Source organism: Lucilia cuprina, chromosome 4 (genome assembly GCF_022045245.1).
Source record: "Lucilia cuprina isolate Lc7/37 chromosome 4, ASM2204524v1, whole genome shotgun sequence".
Lineage (NCBI taxonomy): Eukaryota > Metazoa > Arthropoda > Insecta > Diptera > Calliphoridae > Lucilia > Lucilia cuprina.
The window spans coordinates 73,124,464-73,144,385 of NC_060952.1; the positions used below are offsets into that span (position 1 = coordinate 73,124,464).

General features: G+C 29.8%; 1 protein-coding gene across 1 annotated transcript; it reads right to left on the bottom strand.

Annotated features, from left to right (window-relative positions):
• Nucleotides 1-1,650: 1,650 nt before the first annotated feature.
• LOC111675444 (sodium-independent sulfate anion transporter) lies at nt 1,651-11,610 on the bottom strand. Its single transcript, XM_046949523.1, has 9 exons — nt 11,323-11,610; nt 5,120-5,395; nt 4,874-5,044; nt 4,578-4,780; nt 3,545-3,881; nt 3,315-3,476; nt 3,146-3,246; nt 2,891-3,076; nt 1,651-2,531 (listed from the first exon to the last, which is right to left on the bottom strand). Exons 1-9 carry the CDS (start codon nt 11,351-11,353, stop codon nt 2,190-2,192), a joined length of 1,809 nt encoding a protein of 602 aa, XP_046805479.1. The 5' UTR covers nt 11,354-11,610; the 3' UTR covers nt 1,651-2,189.
• Nucleotides 11,611-19,922: the final 8,312 nt, after the last annotated feature.

The window sequence follows — 19,922 nt, forward strand, 5'->3', positions numbered from 1 at the left end:
CAGACTAGTCTAGTCTATAGGCTAGTCTATAGTCTAGTATATAGTCTAGTCTATAGTTTAGTCTCTAGTCTATAGTCTAGTCTATAGTCTAGTCTATAGTCTAGTCTATAGTCTAGTCTATAGTCTAGTCTATAGTCTAGTCTATAGTCTAGTCTATAGTCTAGTCTATAGTCTAGTCTATAGTCTAGTCTATAGTCTAGTCTATAGTCTAGTCTATAGTCTAGTCTATAGTCTAGTCTATAGTCTAGTCTATAGTCTAGTCTATAGTCTAGTCTATAGTCTAGTCTATAGTCTAGTCTATAGTCTAGTCTATAGTCTACTTTATAGTCTAGTCTATAGTCTAGTCTATAGTCTAGTCTATAGTCTAGTCTATAGTCTAGTCTATAGTCTAGTCTAAAGTCTAGTCTATAGTCTTGTCTATAATCTAGTCTGTAGTATAGTCTTAAATCTAGCCTATAGTCTAGTCTATAGACCAGTTTATAGTCTAGTCTATATTCTAGTCTATAGTCTAATTTATGGCCTGGTCTACAGTCTAGTCTATGGTCCAGTCTATAGTCTAGTCTATAGTTTAGTCTATAGTCTAGTCTATAGTCTAGTCTATCGTCTAGTCTATAGTCTAGTCTATAGTCAAGTTTATAGTCCAGTCTATAGTCTAGTTCATAGTCTAGTTTATAGTCTAGTTTATAGTCTAGTCTAGTCTATAGTCTTGTCAATAGTCTAGTCCATAGTATAGTTTACAGTCTAATCTAAAGACCAGTCTATAATCTAGTCTGTAGTCTATTATATAGTCTAGTCTAGTCTATAGTCTGGTCTGTAGTCTAGTCTATAGTCTAGTCTATAGTCTAGTCTATTGTCTAGTCTATAGTCTAGTCCATAGTCTAGTCTATAGTCTTGTCTATATTCTAGCTTTTAGTCTAGTCTAGTAGTGTCTATAGTCTTGTCTATAGTCTAGTCTATAATCTAGTCTAGTATGGAGAAAAGCATATTGGGAATTAATGTGCAATATATAAAGAACTCCCGAATCATTATAAACACAATTGGAATGAATCAATTAACAATACAATATATACAATTTATTTAGTCTATTTAAAGACATTTTCTTGTGCCATTATATATCAATTGAAATATCAGTGTTACACAAACTTCTTAATGTATAAAATCAGTCTTTGTCATAAAAGTCATCGTATAGTACATAATCTGCAATAATTACACATACATACTTAAATTTTTTATGCGATTGTCTATGATTGTTACAAAAAAATTGCCGGACATGCCTAAACTTTTATAACGACCTATAGGTTCAAAAAATAAATTGTAGAAATTACAATTGTAATGAATTACTCTCAAACCTGACCTTTGAAATGTTCTTTTGGATGAAAAATATTACAACATTTACCCATTTATTTTAATTCATATGTTAAAACATAATTATTTATTTATTCAAATTGTCAAGTTTTTCTTATAAATAATTATAATAATTTGAATTTTAAATTATTATTAAACATACATTTATATACATAATTTTTATAATTACTATAATAAATGCAAATTATTTATAAATTTAGAACTAAAAAAAACAACTAACTTAATAATACTACAAATAATAATAAAATCACACAAATTATTAATGTCAATTAACTAGGAAAATAATTATATTAAAAAGCAACAACAAAAAAGTCGAGTGTGAAATTTAAAAAAAAATATACTAGTTACTACAATACCACAGTGTAATATATTTACAATAACACTCTCTATTTTAATGATGCCGAACAAAAATAAAAATAATAACAAAGTAATTATAGCTGTTCTACAGCAAAAACAAAAACACAACGTAAAATATTAGATAAATTAACTTAACATTTAATTATAAAAATTAAGTTGCGAGTTGATTTTAGACGGAATAATAACAAATACGATTCTCTCTACGATATTAAAGATGCATATAATAATGCAAGAGGTTAAAATGAGACAGGAAGAAGATGAAACGTACTTCAAAAATTCATTCATATTTTCTTCCTATACTATATACAGACTGAGAGAGAATGACAGCTATGACAACAAATGTGACAGTTTGCAACGTCAGACTAAATTACATATTTGCAATAACGTTAAGAACTGTTTACATTATATTTTTTTGTCTTTTTGCTTAATAAAGTCTAGGCTTTTTTTGTAACAAATTTTCTTAAAATTTATGTCGTTGTACTTTCCTTATTTGGTATCAAATCATCAGCTGTTATGATGGTGTCATTTACAAATCGAATATTCGCATTAATGGGCAATAAACGTTGGTGTTTCAGACTCATTGACTGTAAAATTAACATGACTTCATTCTCTTTGAGATCTTTAGCTACTGCGATGATCATTTCAATAAAAGTGGCATCGAAGAGCATAAAACGTGAACAGTCGACTACGATGGGAAAATCATTTCTGTATAAAGAACAGGCGGCACGTATTTCAGTACGCAAGTGCTCCACACCGGCAAAGTAAATGTCAGTTTGTGGTTGAATGTAAACATATGTCATGTTATCACACTGTTAAGAGAGAGAAAGAAATGAGCTGTGGTTAAATAGATAGATAGATAGATAGATAGATAGATAGATAGATAGATAGATAGATAGATAGATAGATAGATAGATAGATAGATAGATAGATAGATAGATAGATAGATAGATAGATAGATAGATAGATAGATAGATAGATAGATAGATAGATAGATAGATAGATAGATAGATAGATAGATAGATAGATAGATAGATAGATAGATAGATAGATAGATAGATAGATAGATAGATAGATAGATAGATAGATAGATAGATAATTTGATTTCAATAACATCTAATGTAATGAAGTTAAAAATCTTATCAGAATTCCACAAATCTAAAATAATTACCTTTCTCAAGCTAACGTCCAATTTTGGATTACCCAATCGTAGAAGTACAAAGATCATGTTAACCACAATACCACACAAAAGACCCATTTCCACACCGGCCAATAAGCAAATCACTAAACAACCACACCAACTTAAGAAATCTTTTTTGTTGGTTTTCCACAGGGTTTTCAGGGGTTCAAAATCGACCTTTAAATAATAAAATATTACAAATAAATACAAACATTTCGCACCTATTTGATACAATGCTAAACATACCATAAATATAACAGCAGCTATAAGAACAGCAGATAAGGAGGATTTGGGAATATACTGGAAGTAGGGCGTTAGAATAGATAATGCGGAAAGTACGATAATGCCTGAAATTAACATAAAAGTAGAATGATCAGGTGGATTCATGTTTTATAAATACAAAAAATAAACCTACCGGTATAAATACCCGCCATGGGAGTTCTCACACCACTAGCATTACTAACAGCTGATCTTGTAAAAGCACCACAAGTAGGCATAGCACTAAAGAAAGATCCGGCCAAATTGCATAGACCAAGAGTTAACATTTCCTGAGAAGCATCCAATTGACCATCCTTAACTAAATTAAAAATGGGATTTTAATGAAACTATATTAATTGGTATTTTTAATATCAAGTACTAACTTACCAAAAGCCTTAGCTATGGCTACATTAGCTAATACCGCTACTATGGGCACCACTATAATGGCACTACCCAATTCACGACATATATCGGTGAAAACATAGGTTCTATTATTATGCTCAAAAGCAAAAGGCGGCAATTTGATACTAGGCATACCCGATTGTACTTTTGACGATAATGAAAATGGTACAGCTTGCAGAGAGCTTTTATGAATCCATAAATACGCTAAAAGGCCACAGAAGAAAACTACGAGAGCATTACGCGAAATACTAATGTACCAAAGAGCTTTTTTCAAACGTCTTGTTTTATCATTTTGTTTTTTGAAAGTGACGCTGGATAGTTGCTGGAAGGGAAAAAATCGTATTAGAAATTTTTAGCTTTGAGTCGAGAGTATACTTTTCTGAAGATTCCAATAGTAATACTGAAATTAATCATCTCCTAAATCATGTTCTCATCAAATCTATTCTGAAAATTTTGATGTTTCGCCGGTTTCTACAACTTTAACTTTTATTTCGAGTTCTCATATAGCGGAGTCGACTTAGTAAGTATGTTGAAATCAGTTTTTAAAAGACCCTCGGCATCTGTTAGATCAAAATCTTCCAAAATTCTATCAGACATGATTTCGAGAAGTAATTATAATAACGATAGAATAAAGACGAGATTTCAGAGATTTTAAAAAATAAATATCTAAACAATAAGACGTATAAGAATTTTTAAACAGTTAAGATGTGGCCTTCGGTAGTTTAGTGTTACAGTTTTATAGACCGGAGGTGGTTAAATTTACACCGGAAGCAATGGTTGAGGAGCGCACAACAAGCCAGATAGAGTCCTACACTCACTAATTAACTAACTAACTAACTAACTAACCAACTAACTAACTAATTAACTTACTAACTAACTAACTATCTAATTAACTAACTAACTAACTGACTAAACTGTTATGGCCCGCTGTGTAAACTGTCAAAAAAGTATACTCTGTTCCCTGTATTTTGACATTATTCAAATTTTATCAGTCTGTGTAATTCTTAGTTTAACTTACTCTCAGAGATAGCAAAATAATTAAACAGATAATGCCAACAGTAGCATCGGGTATATTGATGCCCTCCCAAATTTGAATGGGCGATGGTACTCCCTTGATGCGAATACCCAATAAATTCTTAAGTTGCACCAGAGCCACAATTAAAGCTGTACCGGTGGTGAAAGCTTTTGTAACTGGAGAGGGTATAAAACTCACAATAAAACCTAAAAGATAAAAAACAATGATTAGAAATATAAAAAAATATTTGGACTATAAATATTTTAATTAAAAAACTATTCCGATAAATTTAAACTTACCTAATTGGAAGACCCCCATTAGAAACTCAACTAGACCTGCTAGAAAAGCTAAAACAATCACAAATTGTACCGGTTTGTCGGAGCAATATTGTAAAACCAATAAAGCCATTAAACTGGTCGGTCCAATGGACACTTGAGGTATTGTACCAAAGAAAACATAGATTATAGAGCCTGTAATAAAAATTATTGAAGAAAAAAAACAATAAATTAAAGTAAACATTCTGAAAAAAGCTAAAAATAACTTACCTATAAAAGCTGTATATAAACCATATTCGGAAGACAAACCCGCCAAGGCAGCATAAGCAATACTTTGCGGTATAATGGTTAAACCTAAAGTAATGCCAGCAATTAAATCCGCTATAGCCTTCTCACGATCATACAAACGTATCCAGGTCAAAATGAAAACACGTCGGAAAAACCAATGAGGTTTTTTGGGTTTTGTATATTTATCATCGATAATATCGATATTCAAATCTGTACAATCACCATTTTTTAACGGATAACTATTGTCGTCATCTTTGGCTAAAATTTTAAAGAAAACACACAGTTATTTGATGCCAATTTATTTTACTACTGAAATTTAATTAAAATTATTTAATTATTTAATTTAATTATATAAAATTGTATTTAAGTTTCCAAATAGTACTTTTATATATTATAGCTAAAGGTTCTCTATTGTCTTTAGCCGAATATTCTTTATTTTTCTGTAAATCTAAATTTCGTTTAGATTTCGTGCCGATTAGTCTGCATAAATTATTTTTATTAAAAATTCGCATTGCGGACCATATGTCTGTCACTCGCGCACAATAGTTAACATCAGTTTAATTTTATTTAATACTATTTTAACTTCTGTTAGTTAACTTTTTTGTGTTGTTATTAAGCGCTAATTAAATATTATTCTATTCCCCGAAATCTCTTTAGCAGACTCAAATTGAAATTTTTTACAGTTTTTTTCATAAAAGCAAAACAAATTAAAATAAATAATTCTGTCTGAAACAAAAACTTACATCGCCTGCAGCAATTAGTGTTTAAAATACAGGGTGTTAAAAACTTAATTGGAGAAGTTAATAGAAAGAAAAGTTATTTGCAAATGAATATAAAAGTTAAGCCCAACTTTAGAAAACCCTACACTGTTATAAAATATATTTTTTTTAAGTAGACCCACTTAGGGATGACCGTATTACCCGATTACCCAAGAGAATAACTATGTTAACATTTACTTATCATTATAAAGACACGTTTACATCACAGATCATTGCTACGGTCTGAACTATACTAGGCCAAACATTACTAAATAAACATTACCAAATACAGACAGAAATCTAAACCAATTGATTAAATTCATGGTTTTGAACCTTTTCGCTTAAGAGTCTACTCTTCAGATTACATAGGGACAATAAAGTTACGAAAGTCTCGCCAGTTTCGAACTAGCTATTCATCGTACTACTTAAGGAAGCTCGTATTACTAGATTTACTAGGAGATTGTACTATTTTAACATTTCCTTATTATTACAAAGAGACTTTCGCGCGACAATTGGATCTTTGCTCCGAAATGACCCGAGTTGTAAAGATTGTAAACCTAGCGACATCTGTATAAATCGAACAAACTTCTTGGAACAAACTAAATTTCAAAAGTAGATCCTTTATAAGGAATAGAGTCATATATGGACCAATTAGAAAATATATTATATTAATAATGTCCCCTGGGGCGATATTCAAAATTATTAGTCTAGCACATACTTCACTTTCTTTTTTCCTTTTTTCCTCGACGATGTCTATAACATTTATCCATTTTAAACAGAATTTACTTTATTATTATATTGGATATAAATCCTATTCTAAGAAATTAAATAACCTTATAAATTATTACTTAATTCTGAAAAAATTTATAGGAAGTGAATGGGAACTGAGTGATCAGACATATTTTTTTCAAAACCAATAAATTTGTAATGAAAATCTAGTTTAAAATACAATGAAATCCTAATAAATATTTTAGCTATTTAAACCAAACTAATTATCAATAATGTTAGTAAATATTTTATAATTTAACTTTAAACACTCTGTATTCAAAAGGAAATCCCCACTTTATATATATAGTTTTGAAAATAATATGTGAATATATCTATAATTTACAACTAATTGCAATGTTTTATGTAATAAAAAACTATGAAGAGAATATGTATAGTAGGACATAATGGACCATATGATACAAGAAAGGGTCTTTGGTTCCAGAGATTGAAAAGAGTGATTTATAGGAAAATATTTTGAGAAAAACTGTATTTTGAAAATTGGTATTTAATAAATCTTAATATCAAAACAAGTAAGAGTGATATAGTCGACTAAGCCAAAACTTATATGAAAAGCTTGTCATACATCGCTATAAATATGTTGAAAAGTGTCAATTATGTATCGTCACCGTTTTTTATTAACAAATACCTTTTTTCTTGTAAAAATTTCCCTAATACCTTGATTTGTATACGATTTATTGACTTTTAAGTGATCTGTTAGATCTGAGGTATATGGTGTGTAGGATCAATCAAATGGACCGATATGAGATTTGGTTAGGTTTTAGTTCATACAAAACTTGTTCTTGTCGAATTTCATCACTATACTTGTATGTTTAAGTCAATTATGATCGTTAAAGATGTATTCCGAAGGGGAACTATGTCCGATACCAAGCAAACTGCATGAGTAACTGCTCTTAGACAGATGGATCGAACTACATATATCTGGATTATCTTAGAATATAACAAAGAGCCAGAATATATATTTTTGTGGAACTACGACTAATGTTTCGATGCTGGAACTACGAAGGATAGTGGGAGTAGTGTTTGCGGACATTTGATTTAAACCTTTCGAATGAATTTGGCCTGTAATGTGTTGTGCGGTCCACTGGCCAAGCGACCACAAATGTGAAATACACCCCATATTGGGACGGTGCTGAAGTGAATCAATAGAGTTGGATACCCTGCTGTCACCGATAAGTACCTTCGTCCTCTCTTGTACGCGGTCGAATACCTCCAAAATAGACTTCGAAGCTCCAGCTCATACAGGGAGTTGTATTTCATTTTCGGTCGGATATAAGTGGTGTAAATAGTGAGAAGATCAGACGGAGTAAAATATCTCTTACACCGTTTCAAAAAACCAATACACTTGAATTTTTCTTGCGACAGTTGGAAAATGTGTTTAGTCCATCGGACATCGCACTGCATTTTCATGCCCAGAACATCAAGAGTTTCTGATTCCTTAATATTTACACCACCCATAAATAAATAAAGATATGATATTCTTAAGGATTGAACTTGGATTAAGAAAAGATGTCTTCGCCTCGTGCACCGATTTCAATAATTTTCAATAGGCTTGGGTTTAAGGAATGTTTCATTAAAATTTCTTGAAATTAGCAATGTGCAGTTAGATAAAAAGTACGGATAACATTTTCAGCCGATTCTTATACTTTAAGGCGAATAAGAGACAATATGTATAAACGTTACGTGTTATAACTTTCAAGTGTCATAATGTCCATGAACATTATTAGAAGTCGAATCAATTTTTCAACCGAACGATTCAATCAGTATACTTGTGAATATTTCTATATTGTCTTTATTTCGACAGTGAGGGTCTTATCTTAAACGCTTCTATAGCAAGGTTCCAAACATTATCCAATTAGTTTTAAACTTATTCCAAAACATAATCTGTGATGGACGTGTTATTATCAACCTTATGTACCGATGAAAAGAAGTGCTCTTCTGAAACTATCCAAGCCTAAATTTCGTTTATACGATTGTCTGAACATATTCCCCCCGGAGACATGTCACCTTAATTAAAGGCCTCATCATGGTGTGCTTGCACTCATGGTAGCAATGTTGATAACGCAACGTTGTCAACATTGCTGCAACTCGCTGTCGCAATATAAATTTTATACACATCCGTTGTCTAAAAGTTAACAAACGTTTTAAGCTCACTATTAACAATGGATTGTGAGCTTAACACGTTTGTTAACTTTTAGACAATTAATTTTCTAAAGGGGACCTTATATTAGTGTAAGGCGAATTGCTAACAGATCCTCATAAAATTTGATAGACAGATTTTGTCTTATGTCATTTTCTGAAAGGGACCTTATATAGGAGGTAGGTTCAATTATGCTCCGATATTCATAAAATTATGTAGAGAGATTTTGGTTTATATAAAAATTGTTTAGGTCGAATTTCGTTTTTATATCCGAACGTTTAAAACAGTCATGACTCTAAAAACTGTTTTTCGGAGGACCATTTGTATGGGAGCTATACGAAAACGTGGACCGATATTACACATTTATATTGTGCTTTCTACAAACAGACGGACGGTCATGGCTAGATACCTGCTAGACGTATAAGCTCTTGGTACCCATATGAATTACATTTCCAACTCCGAGAATCAAGCGCATGACATACACTTAACTTTGACAAGATCTTTCGATAAAAATAGCAAAGTGAAGTCTGAACTTTAATTTCAGTTATTCGGAATAACGCGATCTCACACAAAATCTGTTAGAGATACTCGCTTGGTAACATTCTACGATTAATTTTTGTCTCTTTGTCTGCGAGTAGAACAAAAAATTGAATTCTTAAGACAACGACTTAAGGTTAAAATCACTTCTAGATCGACTTACCATGAACCAAAAAAATTGATTCTTAAGATCTCAACTTAAGGTTGAAATTTCTTCTAGCTTAACTAAACTGCTTTTTTTTTTAACTGATATGAGTTCTTGAGAAATAAATTTACAACTAATGCGGATCGCCTTATGCAAAACTGTTTCACAATATTATATTACGCAGCCGCAGTATTAATTATGGTGGAACTGACAGAATAACCTGGTGACGACATTTAGGGGATAAACGCTCTTTTAACGATAAATATAGGTTAATGGTAACGGTGGCTAACCTTGAAATAATTGCATTCTTCAGATCCGGATATCAATCGGTAAAAGAAGTTGTCAGATTTTACAACGTATATACATACGTACGTAAAAAGTGCAGAAAATGTATAACAATCGCGTGAACTTAAAAATTTTTCTTTTGCAACGTTGTAAGAAAAAGCTGTACTAACAATGTTGCAAGATGTAAGTTGACATTGTAATTAGGCATTTACAGCACATACTGCCAATATTGTAAGATCTAACAACCATGTAAACACAGATTAACATTTATAATAAAAATGTAATTTTAAACAAATTTAAATCCAAACAAGTAAAAAAGTATAGTCGGGCATGGCCGACCATATAATACCCTACACCATGAGTATATTTTTAAAATTTTAACTTTTTATAAAATTTTTATATTTTATAAAAAAACTTTTATGTTGAATATTACCATAATTCCAAAATATTTAAGCATCCTCGGTAAATTTGGGAAAAGGATATATTATAAATAACAGTTAGTTTTGTTGAGTTTCATTGCGATACAAATGGTTACAAGTCAATTTTAGACGTTTAAGATATTTTTTGAAGGGGGTTTGTATGGGGGCTAGGGTCAAATAAGGCCGATCCTTACGAAAATCTGCAGTGTCATTTATACTTATATAAAACTTATTTGTGCCAATTGTTAGAGAGATAGCAGAATATTTGATGTAATTATGGCATAAAAAGTTCAAATCGGGAGGTACGGTTGTATAGGGGCTAGGTGAAATAATGGACCGATTTCAACCATTTTCAATAGGCTTCGTCCCCAAAAACAAGCTTGGTCCAAATTTCATCAATTTATCTTGAAAATTGCGGCCTGTACCTTGCGCAAAAGGTTTACATGGACAGCCATCCGGACAGACTCAAAAAATGATTCTGAATCGATCGGTATACTTTAAGGTGGGTATTGGACCAATATTTTTGTATGTTACAAACATCAGCACAAACGTATAATACCCTCCCCACTATAATGGTGTCAAGATCAATTGTTTAAAACTTTATGTAAAAATATTTCGAAAAGGAATGTAGATATAACAGAGGTAAACCTTTATTTTAAAGTCGATAGATGGGACTTTTAGACGACTTAACAAATTTCACAAATAAATATGTCTTCGCGCTGTTATAATGTCTTAAATATGATCAAAAACTATATTTTTCAATTTCAAGAACACGATATCTCGAAAATCTAATGCAATGGAGAAATTTTGATTCCAAATTCTATTCAAGAGTTGCTTAATCCTTTAGAAAAGTATACTTTACTCTTTGAGTTAAAAATTTGATGGCAATGAGTTATCAAACAAGATCTTTGTATCTGTTATATATATTTTTGAAATGATATTTCTATATAAATTACATATACATAATCCAAAATTGTATATTTAATTAAACTGTTTAAATTTTCCTTAGAATGTAGTACAAAACTGACTGGGTCTTAGTAATAGTTTTTACATTTAATATGATAATTTGTCACTTTATTATTAAAACGGTTATTTTTAAACCCTTTGTAACCCACCTTCAAATTTTAAATTATTAATATTTTTCATGATTGATTTATTCAAACACAAAGCACTTATATTTTATTTTATTTATTATCACTTCCTTGACTAATTTCCAATATCATGGACGACACATTAAAAAGATTTTTACTTTAATCGTTTTTTTTAATTCCTTTAAAAAAAAAAATATAGATCAGACCGCTGAGAAACGCGTTTGAATGAAAACTGTCAAAAAAATTTTACGCTGTCGTGATATTAAATAAAAAAAATACATATGTAGATCAAAATTATGCGATTAATATTTATTTTTTTAATTCTTGACATTTTCTTTTGTGCCACTCTCTGCCTCCAACGATAATAACAACAACAAAACTACTGCGTTAATGCGAATGAATATCAGTTGATTCGGAGATGAAATCAAATGTGACTGAGGGATGTGATAATATTGTGATATAATTAGCAAAATCTGAAGTACTTAAGTAAATAAATAGAAGATAATCACATTTGTTTAGCATGTAATTATGAATGAATGTTGTATTTCTTCAATTACCAGCGACCGTTTATCGTCAGACGACATTAACCTACAAGGAATTAGAACATTATTTACTTTCTCGGAGATAAGTATTTAAATAAAGTCAGACTGAGAAATACTTTTTCTTTTACTTAAACAAAAGTATTCAACTATGTACAGTAGAGTGCTCCAAAAAAACTAAGTTTCGAATTTTGCCCGTCCCTCCCTAAAATTGTTCTACGGGTTATAAAAAATTAGGTCAATAGGACTACATTAACTGGTGCCGCAACGGCTCTGAAGTTTGAAGATGCATTTACAAGGGGAAAATATGCATTTTTTCAGTTTTCACAAAAGTTTTGTCATTTAATAATATGTTATGTATTTTATTGCCAAAGAATCGTAATGTACACAGAATTAGCGTTACAAAAAGATAAAAAACACAAAAATTGGTTGAAAATGTAAAAGTTATTAAAAATTCCCCAGGCCATTATCGTGTCTCAGAGCACTTAAATTCGAAATGTGATAAAAAAATAAACAAATTTTTAAAATTTTTCTAATAAAACAATTGTATTACTTCAAATACATCTGTAGTTATTTGAATATGAATTTTTGTTCTTTTAGAATAACGTAAACCTGTTCTCAGCTATGGTCGAAAAATTTTAATATTTTTAACGGTCGTTTCAAAATTCAAATTTTATTTTTTTTGATACTTTGTTAAACAAATTTAAATATTTTTGGGAGAACTCATAGGGTTTTATGGACAACAGATTAGGGAAAAAACAGTAAAAAAATTAGGTCAATACCTCTTATAGTTTGCCTATACCTGCAATTTGAATTCAGCGGATTTCGAGAAAAACGCATTTTTATGTAATATTTTGCGATATTAGCCTTTTTATTATATTGTTAAGTTTTATGATAATCTACCTAAAAATAGAAACAATTTCGACTAGTTTCCATCAAAAATTGCAAATATTTGACCTTTAAAGTTTATGGGTTAATGGCGTCAAAATTGCATTAAACTCTTGATTTTTATTTAGACATATGTGGACTAATAAAGTTACAAAAGGGTTCCATTTAAAATACACAACAATATAATAAAAAGGCTAATATTGCAAAATATTACATAAAATTGTGTTTTTCTCGAAATCCGCTGAATTCAAATTGCAGGTACAGGCAAACTATAAAAGGTATTGACCTAATTTTTTTACTGTTTTATTCCCTAATCTGTTGTCCATAAATCCCTATGAGTTCTCTCAAAAATATTGAAATTTGTTTAACAAAGTATCAAAAAAAATAAAATTTGAATTTTGAAACGACCGTTAAAAATATCAAAATTTTTCGACCATAGCTGAGAACAGGTTTACGTTATTCTATAAGGAAAAAGTAAGATAGATAGATAGATAGATAGATAGATAGATAGATAGATAGATAGATAGATAGATAGATAGATAGATAGATAGATAGATAGATAGATAGATAGATAGATAGATAGATAGATAGATAGATAGATAGTTAGTTAGTTAGATAGATAGATAGATAGATAGATAGATAGATAGATAGATAGATAGATAGATAGATAGATAGATAGATAGATAGATAGATAGATAGATAGATAGATAGATAGATAGATAGATAGATAGATAGATAGATAGATAGATAGATAGATAGATAGATAGATAGATAGATAGATAGATAGATAGATAGATAGATAGATAGATAGATAGATAGATAGATAGATAGATAGATAGATAGATAGATAGATAGATAGATAGATAGATAGATAGATAGATAGATAGATAGATAGATAGATAGATAGATAGATAGATAGATAGATAGATAGATAGATAGTTAGTTAGTTAGTTAGTTAGTTAGTTAGTTAGTTAGTTAGTTAGTTAGTTAGTTAGTTAGTTAGTTAGTTAGTTAGTTAGTTAGTTAGTTAGTTAGTTAGTTAGTTAGTTAGTTAGTTAGTTATTTAGTTAGTTAGTTAGTTAGTTAGTTAGTTAGTTAGTTAGTTAGTTAGTTAGTTAGTTAGTTAGTTAGTTAGTTAGTTAGTTAATTAGTTAGTTAGTTAGTAAGGTAGTTAATTAGGGAATCGAACCCAGTTCTTGAATTAGATTAGAAATTAAATTATTAATTTAATCAATCTTTAGAAACTTCTTCACAAACTGCCTTCGCAATTTTGATAAATTCATTACAAGCGTTTGTTTATAGTAGTCATTACGATTCAAAAATGATTGCCTTTCTTATGAGATAACCATATGTACATAAATACATCGCTATTAATATACACACCTCTAACTTTTTCATTCTTTTCTTATTTTAACAACAAAAAAAAACATATTTTGTTCTTTATCAAAGTGGGAACCTGCGACACTGAGCGTGTGATCTGCACAAAAACATTTGTCATGTAAACAAATGTTTGAGGGAAATAAATATAAAATTTCAACCCCCATTTAAAATAACAAGTTGAGTGTAGTCAACTTGTTGATAGCATAATTAAATTTACATATTCGAACAATAAATATTTGAGAATTTTTATGTTTAGTCATTGTGATTGGCGATTAACGCTAATTTTTGATTAAGATTTTTCATTGAATTTTCAATTAAGCTTTTTGGTCAAATTGTTTAAAATATATTTTGAAAGTTTATATACTATAAGGAAGTTTTCAGAAAATTTGATTTGCTGTAATCGATCAGAAATATTTGACTTAATGAAAGTCAAACTGTTTGTCTAATAATTATCTGAATAGCTTCTCTATTATCTGAGGAGCCAGTGTCATTAGTTAGATAAATATTGTTTTGATTCATATGTGAAGAATACAAATATAACTTCTATTATTAAACTTAATTTGGAGCGTGGAACTAGATTGACACAAGTTATTACTAGATTTGAAAATAGAAAAATGTATATTTTTTTCAAGGAATTGAATTTTAAGATAAAAATTATTATTAAAGTAAACAGTTTGCTAACATGTTATGAGATTAAAAAAATAAACAAAGTAATTTCTTTTAAGTTTAGTTTAAAATTTTTAATAACAGGTAGTAACAAATTTTAATTAATATTTTAGGATACTTTACTTAAGGTGGTATTAGACGACATGTACTGTCATTTTCTTTATCTATATGTAATTCTTTATTTGTTGCTGAACTTTTTTATGTCATAAGTCTTTTTATCCCAATTTCGATATTTACATAAACTTTTCGATATTAAAAGTTTTAAAAAATGTCAAAGTTTAAACATACAGCTAGGTCTCCATCGGACGTATTGTGCATGCCTTTGCCAGTATTTCTAGTGGGAATCGAAAATATTTTGTTTAGAACTCTTGTAGAGTAGAGCAGTAGCACAGAGGATATTCTACAATCAGTTGTTTCCAAATATGATGCATTCATTCAGCAATTACATTAAAAATCAACACATCTCTCTTATTTGACAGGGAATTATCGAGCTGCGATAGTTGTTGGTACATAATAGTCGTGTTCCACATTTTCCGACAAAAAGTCGATTCTGTAATTATAGGACCATCATCGGTGGTATATAAGTTCTGAATAAAGTTGTAATATCAAGTTTACATGAACATTTGATTTACTAAATTTGAACTCTGAATTAAAATAATTCAGTTTGAAGTTGAGGGTTAAATGAAGAAAATGAGTGCATAAATGATGAATAACCACTTCGTGTGAACGAGGAAGAAGGAGTTCTCTAATACTTGATGATCAGTAATTCTTCAAGATGTGAATGTCCTTTCCGGCATGTTGGTTTTAGTTGGTTACGATATCAAGATAATTCTTTCTTACTTTAGTAAGAATTTTGAATATGTTTCGAATGGTTATAACTCGGCGAATGTAACGATACTAGGGCAGTGTAGTTGTTGCTGGCATTAAAAGCAGCTGGCCAAATAATTCAGATCTTCAGATCATTATGGTGTACAGAACTGGACTTGTGTACCACCTATACGAGGAAAAGAAGGTTTCCTCCAACAATTATGGGAAAGTCACGGAAAAGTCATCACTACTTTAACATCGCACAGCTTTAAGTTCAGGATCCTTTTGATCGTACATCGTATATAAAGCAGCATTAAAGAACATTTATAGAGAAGTCATCAATACTGCTGCTTCAGTTTAAAACAGAAATAGAGACAAAAGAAAATAAATAATTGGTCTAACTTTAATCGGGATATAGCTTACTGGTTTCCCATAAACCGCGTCAGCTTTAATATAAGCCTTGCATATGGTCACAGTTCGCATGATACCAACCACGTATCCAAATACATAGACCACCGTACTTCACATAGCCCAATATATTTATGAACTTACCCAGCCGAAGACATCCAATTTCAAGGATCTCAACACAGAACTCTAGCATTAAAATTGTATATCTTTAGCTTCTACAGTGATAAATTGCTGTTAAAAAAATAAAAAAAATTTAATAATCTTCGTGATATATGGTAGGAGGGATATAGGCATATAATTCATCGGTCCGGTCAGCGTGTATATGCATATACCGGAGTTATTGGTCACATCAGTTAAAGCTGAACTATTTGGCATCATTTGGCTGGAGGTCCACACCGTTTTCTCACATTCTATGCGTCTGTGTAAAATGTAGAATCAATGTATTTGTATGCTGAAAGTTACAAGCCTTTGCGAATGCTTAAAGTAGATCTACTTTCTACTAGGGTTCTACAGTTGAAACGAAAAGTCGACTTTTCGACTTTTTTCATTTAGTAAAAATCTACTTTTTGCATTTTATAAAAAGTCGATTTCTCAACTTTTCGACTTTTTTCATTTAAATAAAAATCGACTTTTAGACTTTTATAAATAGTCGACTTTTCGACTTTTTTCGACTTTTCGATTTTTTTGACTATTTTCGACTTCTTTCTAATTTTTTCCGACTATTTTTTGACTTTTTTCGAGTTTTTCCGACTATTTTTGACTTTTTACGACTTTTTGACTTTTTTCGAATTTCTTCGACTTTTTTCGACTTTTAGACTTTTATAAACAAAGTCGACTTTTCGACTTTTTTCACAGACGATAGTCGAGTTATCGACTTTTTTGGAACAAAATAGTCGACTTCGACTTTTCGATTTTTTTTCGACAAAAAGTCGATTGTTCGATTATTCGAAAGTCGATTTATAGAACCCTACTTTCTACTTTTATAAGCGTCACAAGCGGCGCACGAACATGTCAGCTGATTTTGACATTTTATATTGTTTATTTAAGGCGTATTTATCCATTTTTATAAAATTAAATTAGTTTAATGATAAAAAAAATAAATAAAAGCTGTAGAAAAACGCGTTTTTTTAAGTTTTTTTTTTTAAATAAAACAAAAAATTTACGCTTAAAAAGCGTCTCATGTAACTTGAAGCGTAGAACGCGAAGGAGGTATGAAAAGCGCGTAATGCTTTGACGCGAAAACGGGTAGTGTGGACCTCGGGCTTTAATCCTTTAGAAAACTATACCTTTATTACTGTTGTCGTTAAACATAAGATTTAAACAATTTTATATAACTAACAAAGTCGCAAAATAATAAATAAATCAAAAAAATTATTATCACAAATGTCAATTTCAAAGTACATGTATGTACATGTATAACAAATTAAGAATGTGTAAAAGTGTTAATGAATTTTAGCTAATTTTTAAATCGAATACCACAAGTACACACCGTATGGTACAAGTGTCAATTATTGACATATTTATTGATAAAAAATAACTTTATTATTCTTTTTCTTTCGCTAGCTATTTGACAAAATAATTTACAAACTCTAAAAATGAAAAAGTGTTGCCAAAAAAGCTAAATTTACTTTATTGATTAAATCTTAATGTTTTGCGTTCATAAAGAATTTGTTAAGTTTTGCTCAAGTGGAAAAATTTCAATTTAAATTTGATTCAATATTTTTCCATTCCAAGAAAAGTTTATATTTATATTTTTAATAATAATAACAATATAAAAGAAAAATTATTTGTTTATTTTTTGCGTAAATAAATAATTATATCTTTGTTATTATTTGTTTATTATTTTTTTATGTAAGTAATATTTTTTCTTCATTTTTGGTCAATAGTGCGGCAAGTTGTTTAGATTTATTAGGTTTATAAAAAGTTAATATTGGTTTAACGCTTAATTAAGATTAAATGCGCCACTAACTAAGAGCATTAAAAATTATTATGCCCTATTATTTTTATAAGCCACTAGTCTTTTTTTACGTAAACTAATTTTATAAATTTATTATTGTTTTTCTACAACTGATTTACATAATTACGAAAGACGGCGATAAGAGATAAGAGTTAAAATGTGTGAATTTACATTATTATCACATAGATAATTGTTAATCTTAAATGTAACTTCCGTAATTTACTTAGATCAGACAAGATTTGGTTGCTAAGGGCGGGTTTCTCCGATAAAGATAATCTTCATTCTTTTATAGAATTAAATTTTTATTGTAAACAGCTTTTTATTGTTTATGTTTTTGACTGAATGTTTGGCAATACTAACAAAGTTAAATGATCCTAGATCCATAAATGAAAAACACAATTATCAGTTAGAGTCATTCTAAATTTGTTCCCAGTTTAATCTAACAGAAAGTTAAGCCTAGTTTAACTGAGTAAGAAGCCCGCCCTAAGGCGTTAATGTTGGAAATTTGAATTAAATTTGGAAATTGCGTACTCAAATCTTTAAAGAACGGAATTCCGCCTGAATGTAAGTGTTGTAATTAGATTGTCGCTGGGATTTCCTCTAATGTTTTCAAACCATAGATTTAGATAAAAAGAGAAGAAATGAAAACTATTGGTAGACCGATAATATTATGATTAGAATGTCTTTAACCCTTTGGTATAGTCAATTTAATTTTTTGTTTGATTGTCGATATCTATGACCTTATGATAGTTAGAATAAGGAAATTCTTCTCCTAGATAACGTCTAAGTCTTATGTATCGTTTCGCAAATAAAGTTGTCAAGATCGGTTGACAGATTCGCCCTAATTGTCACTTAAACAGATATATACTAAAAATTGTATGGCAAGTATATTTGCCTATGGTCGTCAAAGGGTTAAAAAAAAGAGAAAATATCAAAGCAGCAGAGTAAAACCAATTTTTTAATGCGCAAGAAAGCATTAGATTCGGTAAAACTGAGTGCTTTAAACAACTGTGAAACGAAGCTGATGTCGATTAAAATGAAAAAGGCCCATCCAAATAAAAAGTTTTTAGCTTAATTTCCGAAATTTTTGACTTTTTCAAATATTGACGATATCAAAGCTTTAGGCGTTTGGTGTTCTATAAATCCAACTTTTTTCGAATGTAAAATTCAGAAAAAATAAACATATTTTAAATGAAAAAGAGTTTAAAATGTCCATAGTATAATTATAAGATTACAAATGCATTAAAAACTCCAAAAAATATATAAAATTAAATTCGATTTACATTCGACTAGATTTGTGTACTCGGTTTGAAAACGAGAATAATAATGAGAATTCGTTTTTCAGCGAGAAATTTACTAAAAACTACCTGAATGATTATGAAGTCGGAACAAAATTGGATATTCGTAAATGCATATTTAACATCCATACTATAAATAATTTCGAGACGCAAAAAAATACTCGAAAATCTGCTAAAAATTTTAGCACTTTGCAAAGTAGTTCCTGGTGGACGTTCCGCGGGTGTGGTGCTGACTTTGGAGGTATTTTTAAGCGATACGAATCCGATATACTCATTATAGACTTATGTAATTAGATTGCACTAAGGACTATATTATAGATTGAACTATAGACTAGACAATTATAAATTATAGTAGACCATAGTATAGACAAGAAAGTTTAAAATAAAAGTACTGAAATGTCACGGGGTACAGCAGTTTTTTTTCTTTATCATGCTTTTTATATACACTCCCGCTCACTTAAATAGGTTCACTGTTTTGTTTACATTCAAATCAATTTTTTGCAAAAACTAATGGACTAATTAGTAATATTAAAATTTTAAATAATAACATGATGTCTTAGGTATCACTAGTGAGACAGAAATTGGCGCAATAATTAATAGCGGATTTAATAAAATATTTTTCTAAAATACTAAGTTTTTTAACAATATTTTAGATTACACTCATTTATAATGGACATATCG

What these genes read in the sequence shown, in the direction of transcription:
- LOC111675444 (XM_046949523.1), bottom strand. Translation starts at nt 11,353, where the DNA reads ATGAAAAATATTAATAATTTAAAATTTGAAG. An exon ending in AATGGGGGTCTTCCAATTAG is followed by an intron (nt 4,781 to 4,873) that starts GTAAGTTTAAAT and finishes TTTATCTTTTAG; the next exon opens with GTTTTATTGTGAGTTTTATA. An exon ending in TGGACGTTAGCTTGAGAAAG is followed by an intron (nt 2,532 to 2,890) that starts GTAATTATTTTA and finishes CTCTCTTAACAG; the next exon opens with TGTGATAACATGACATATGT.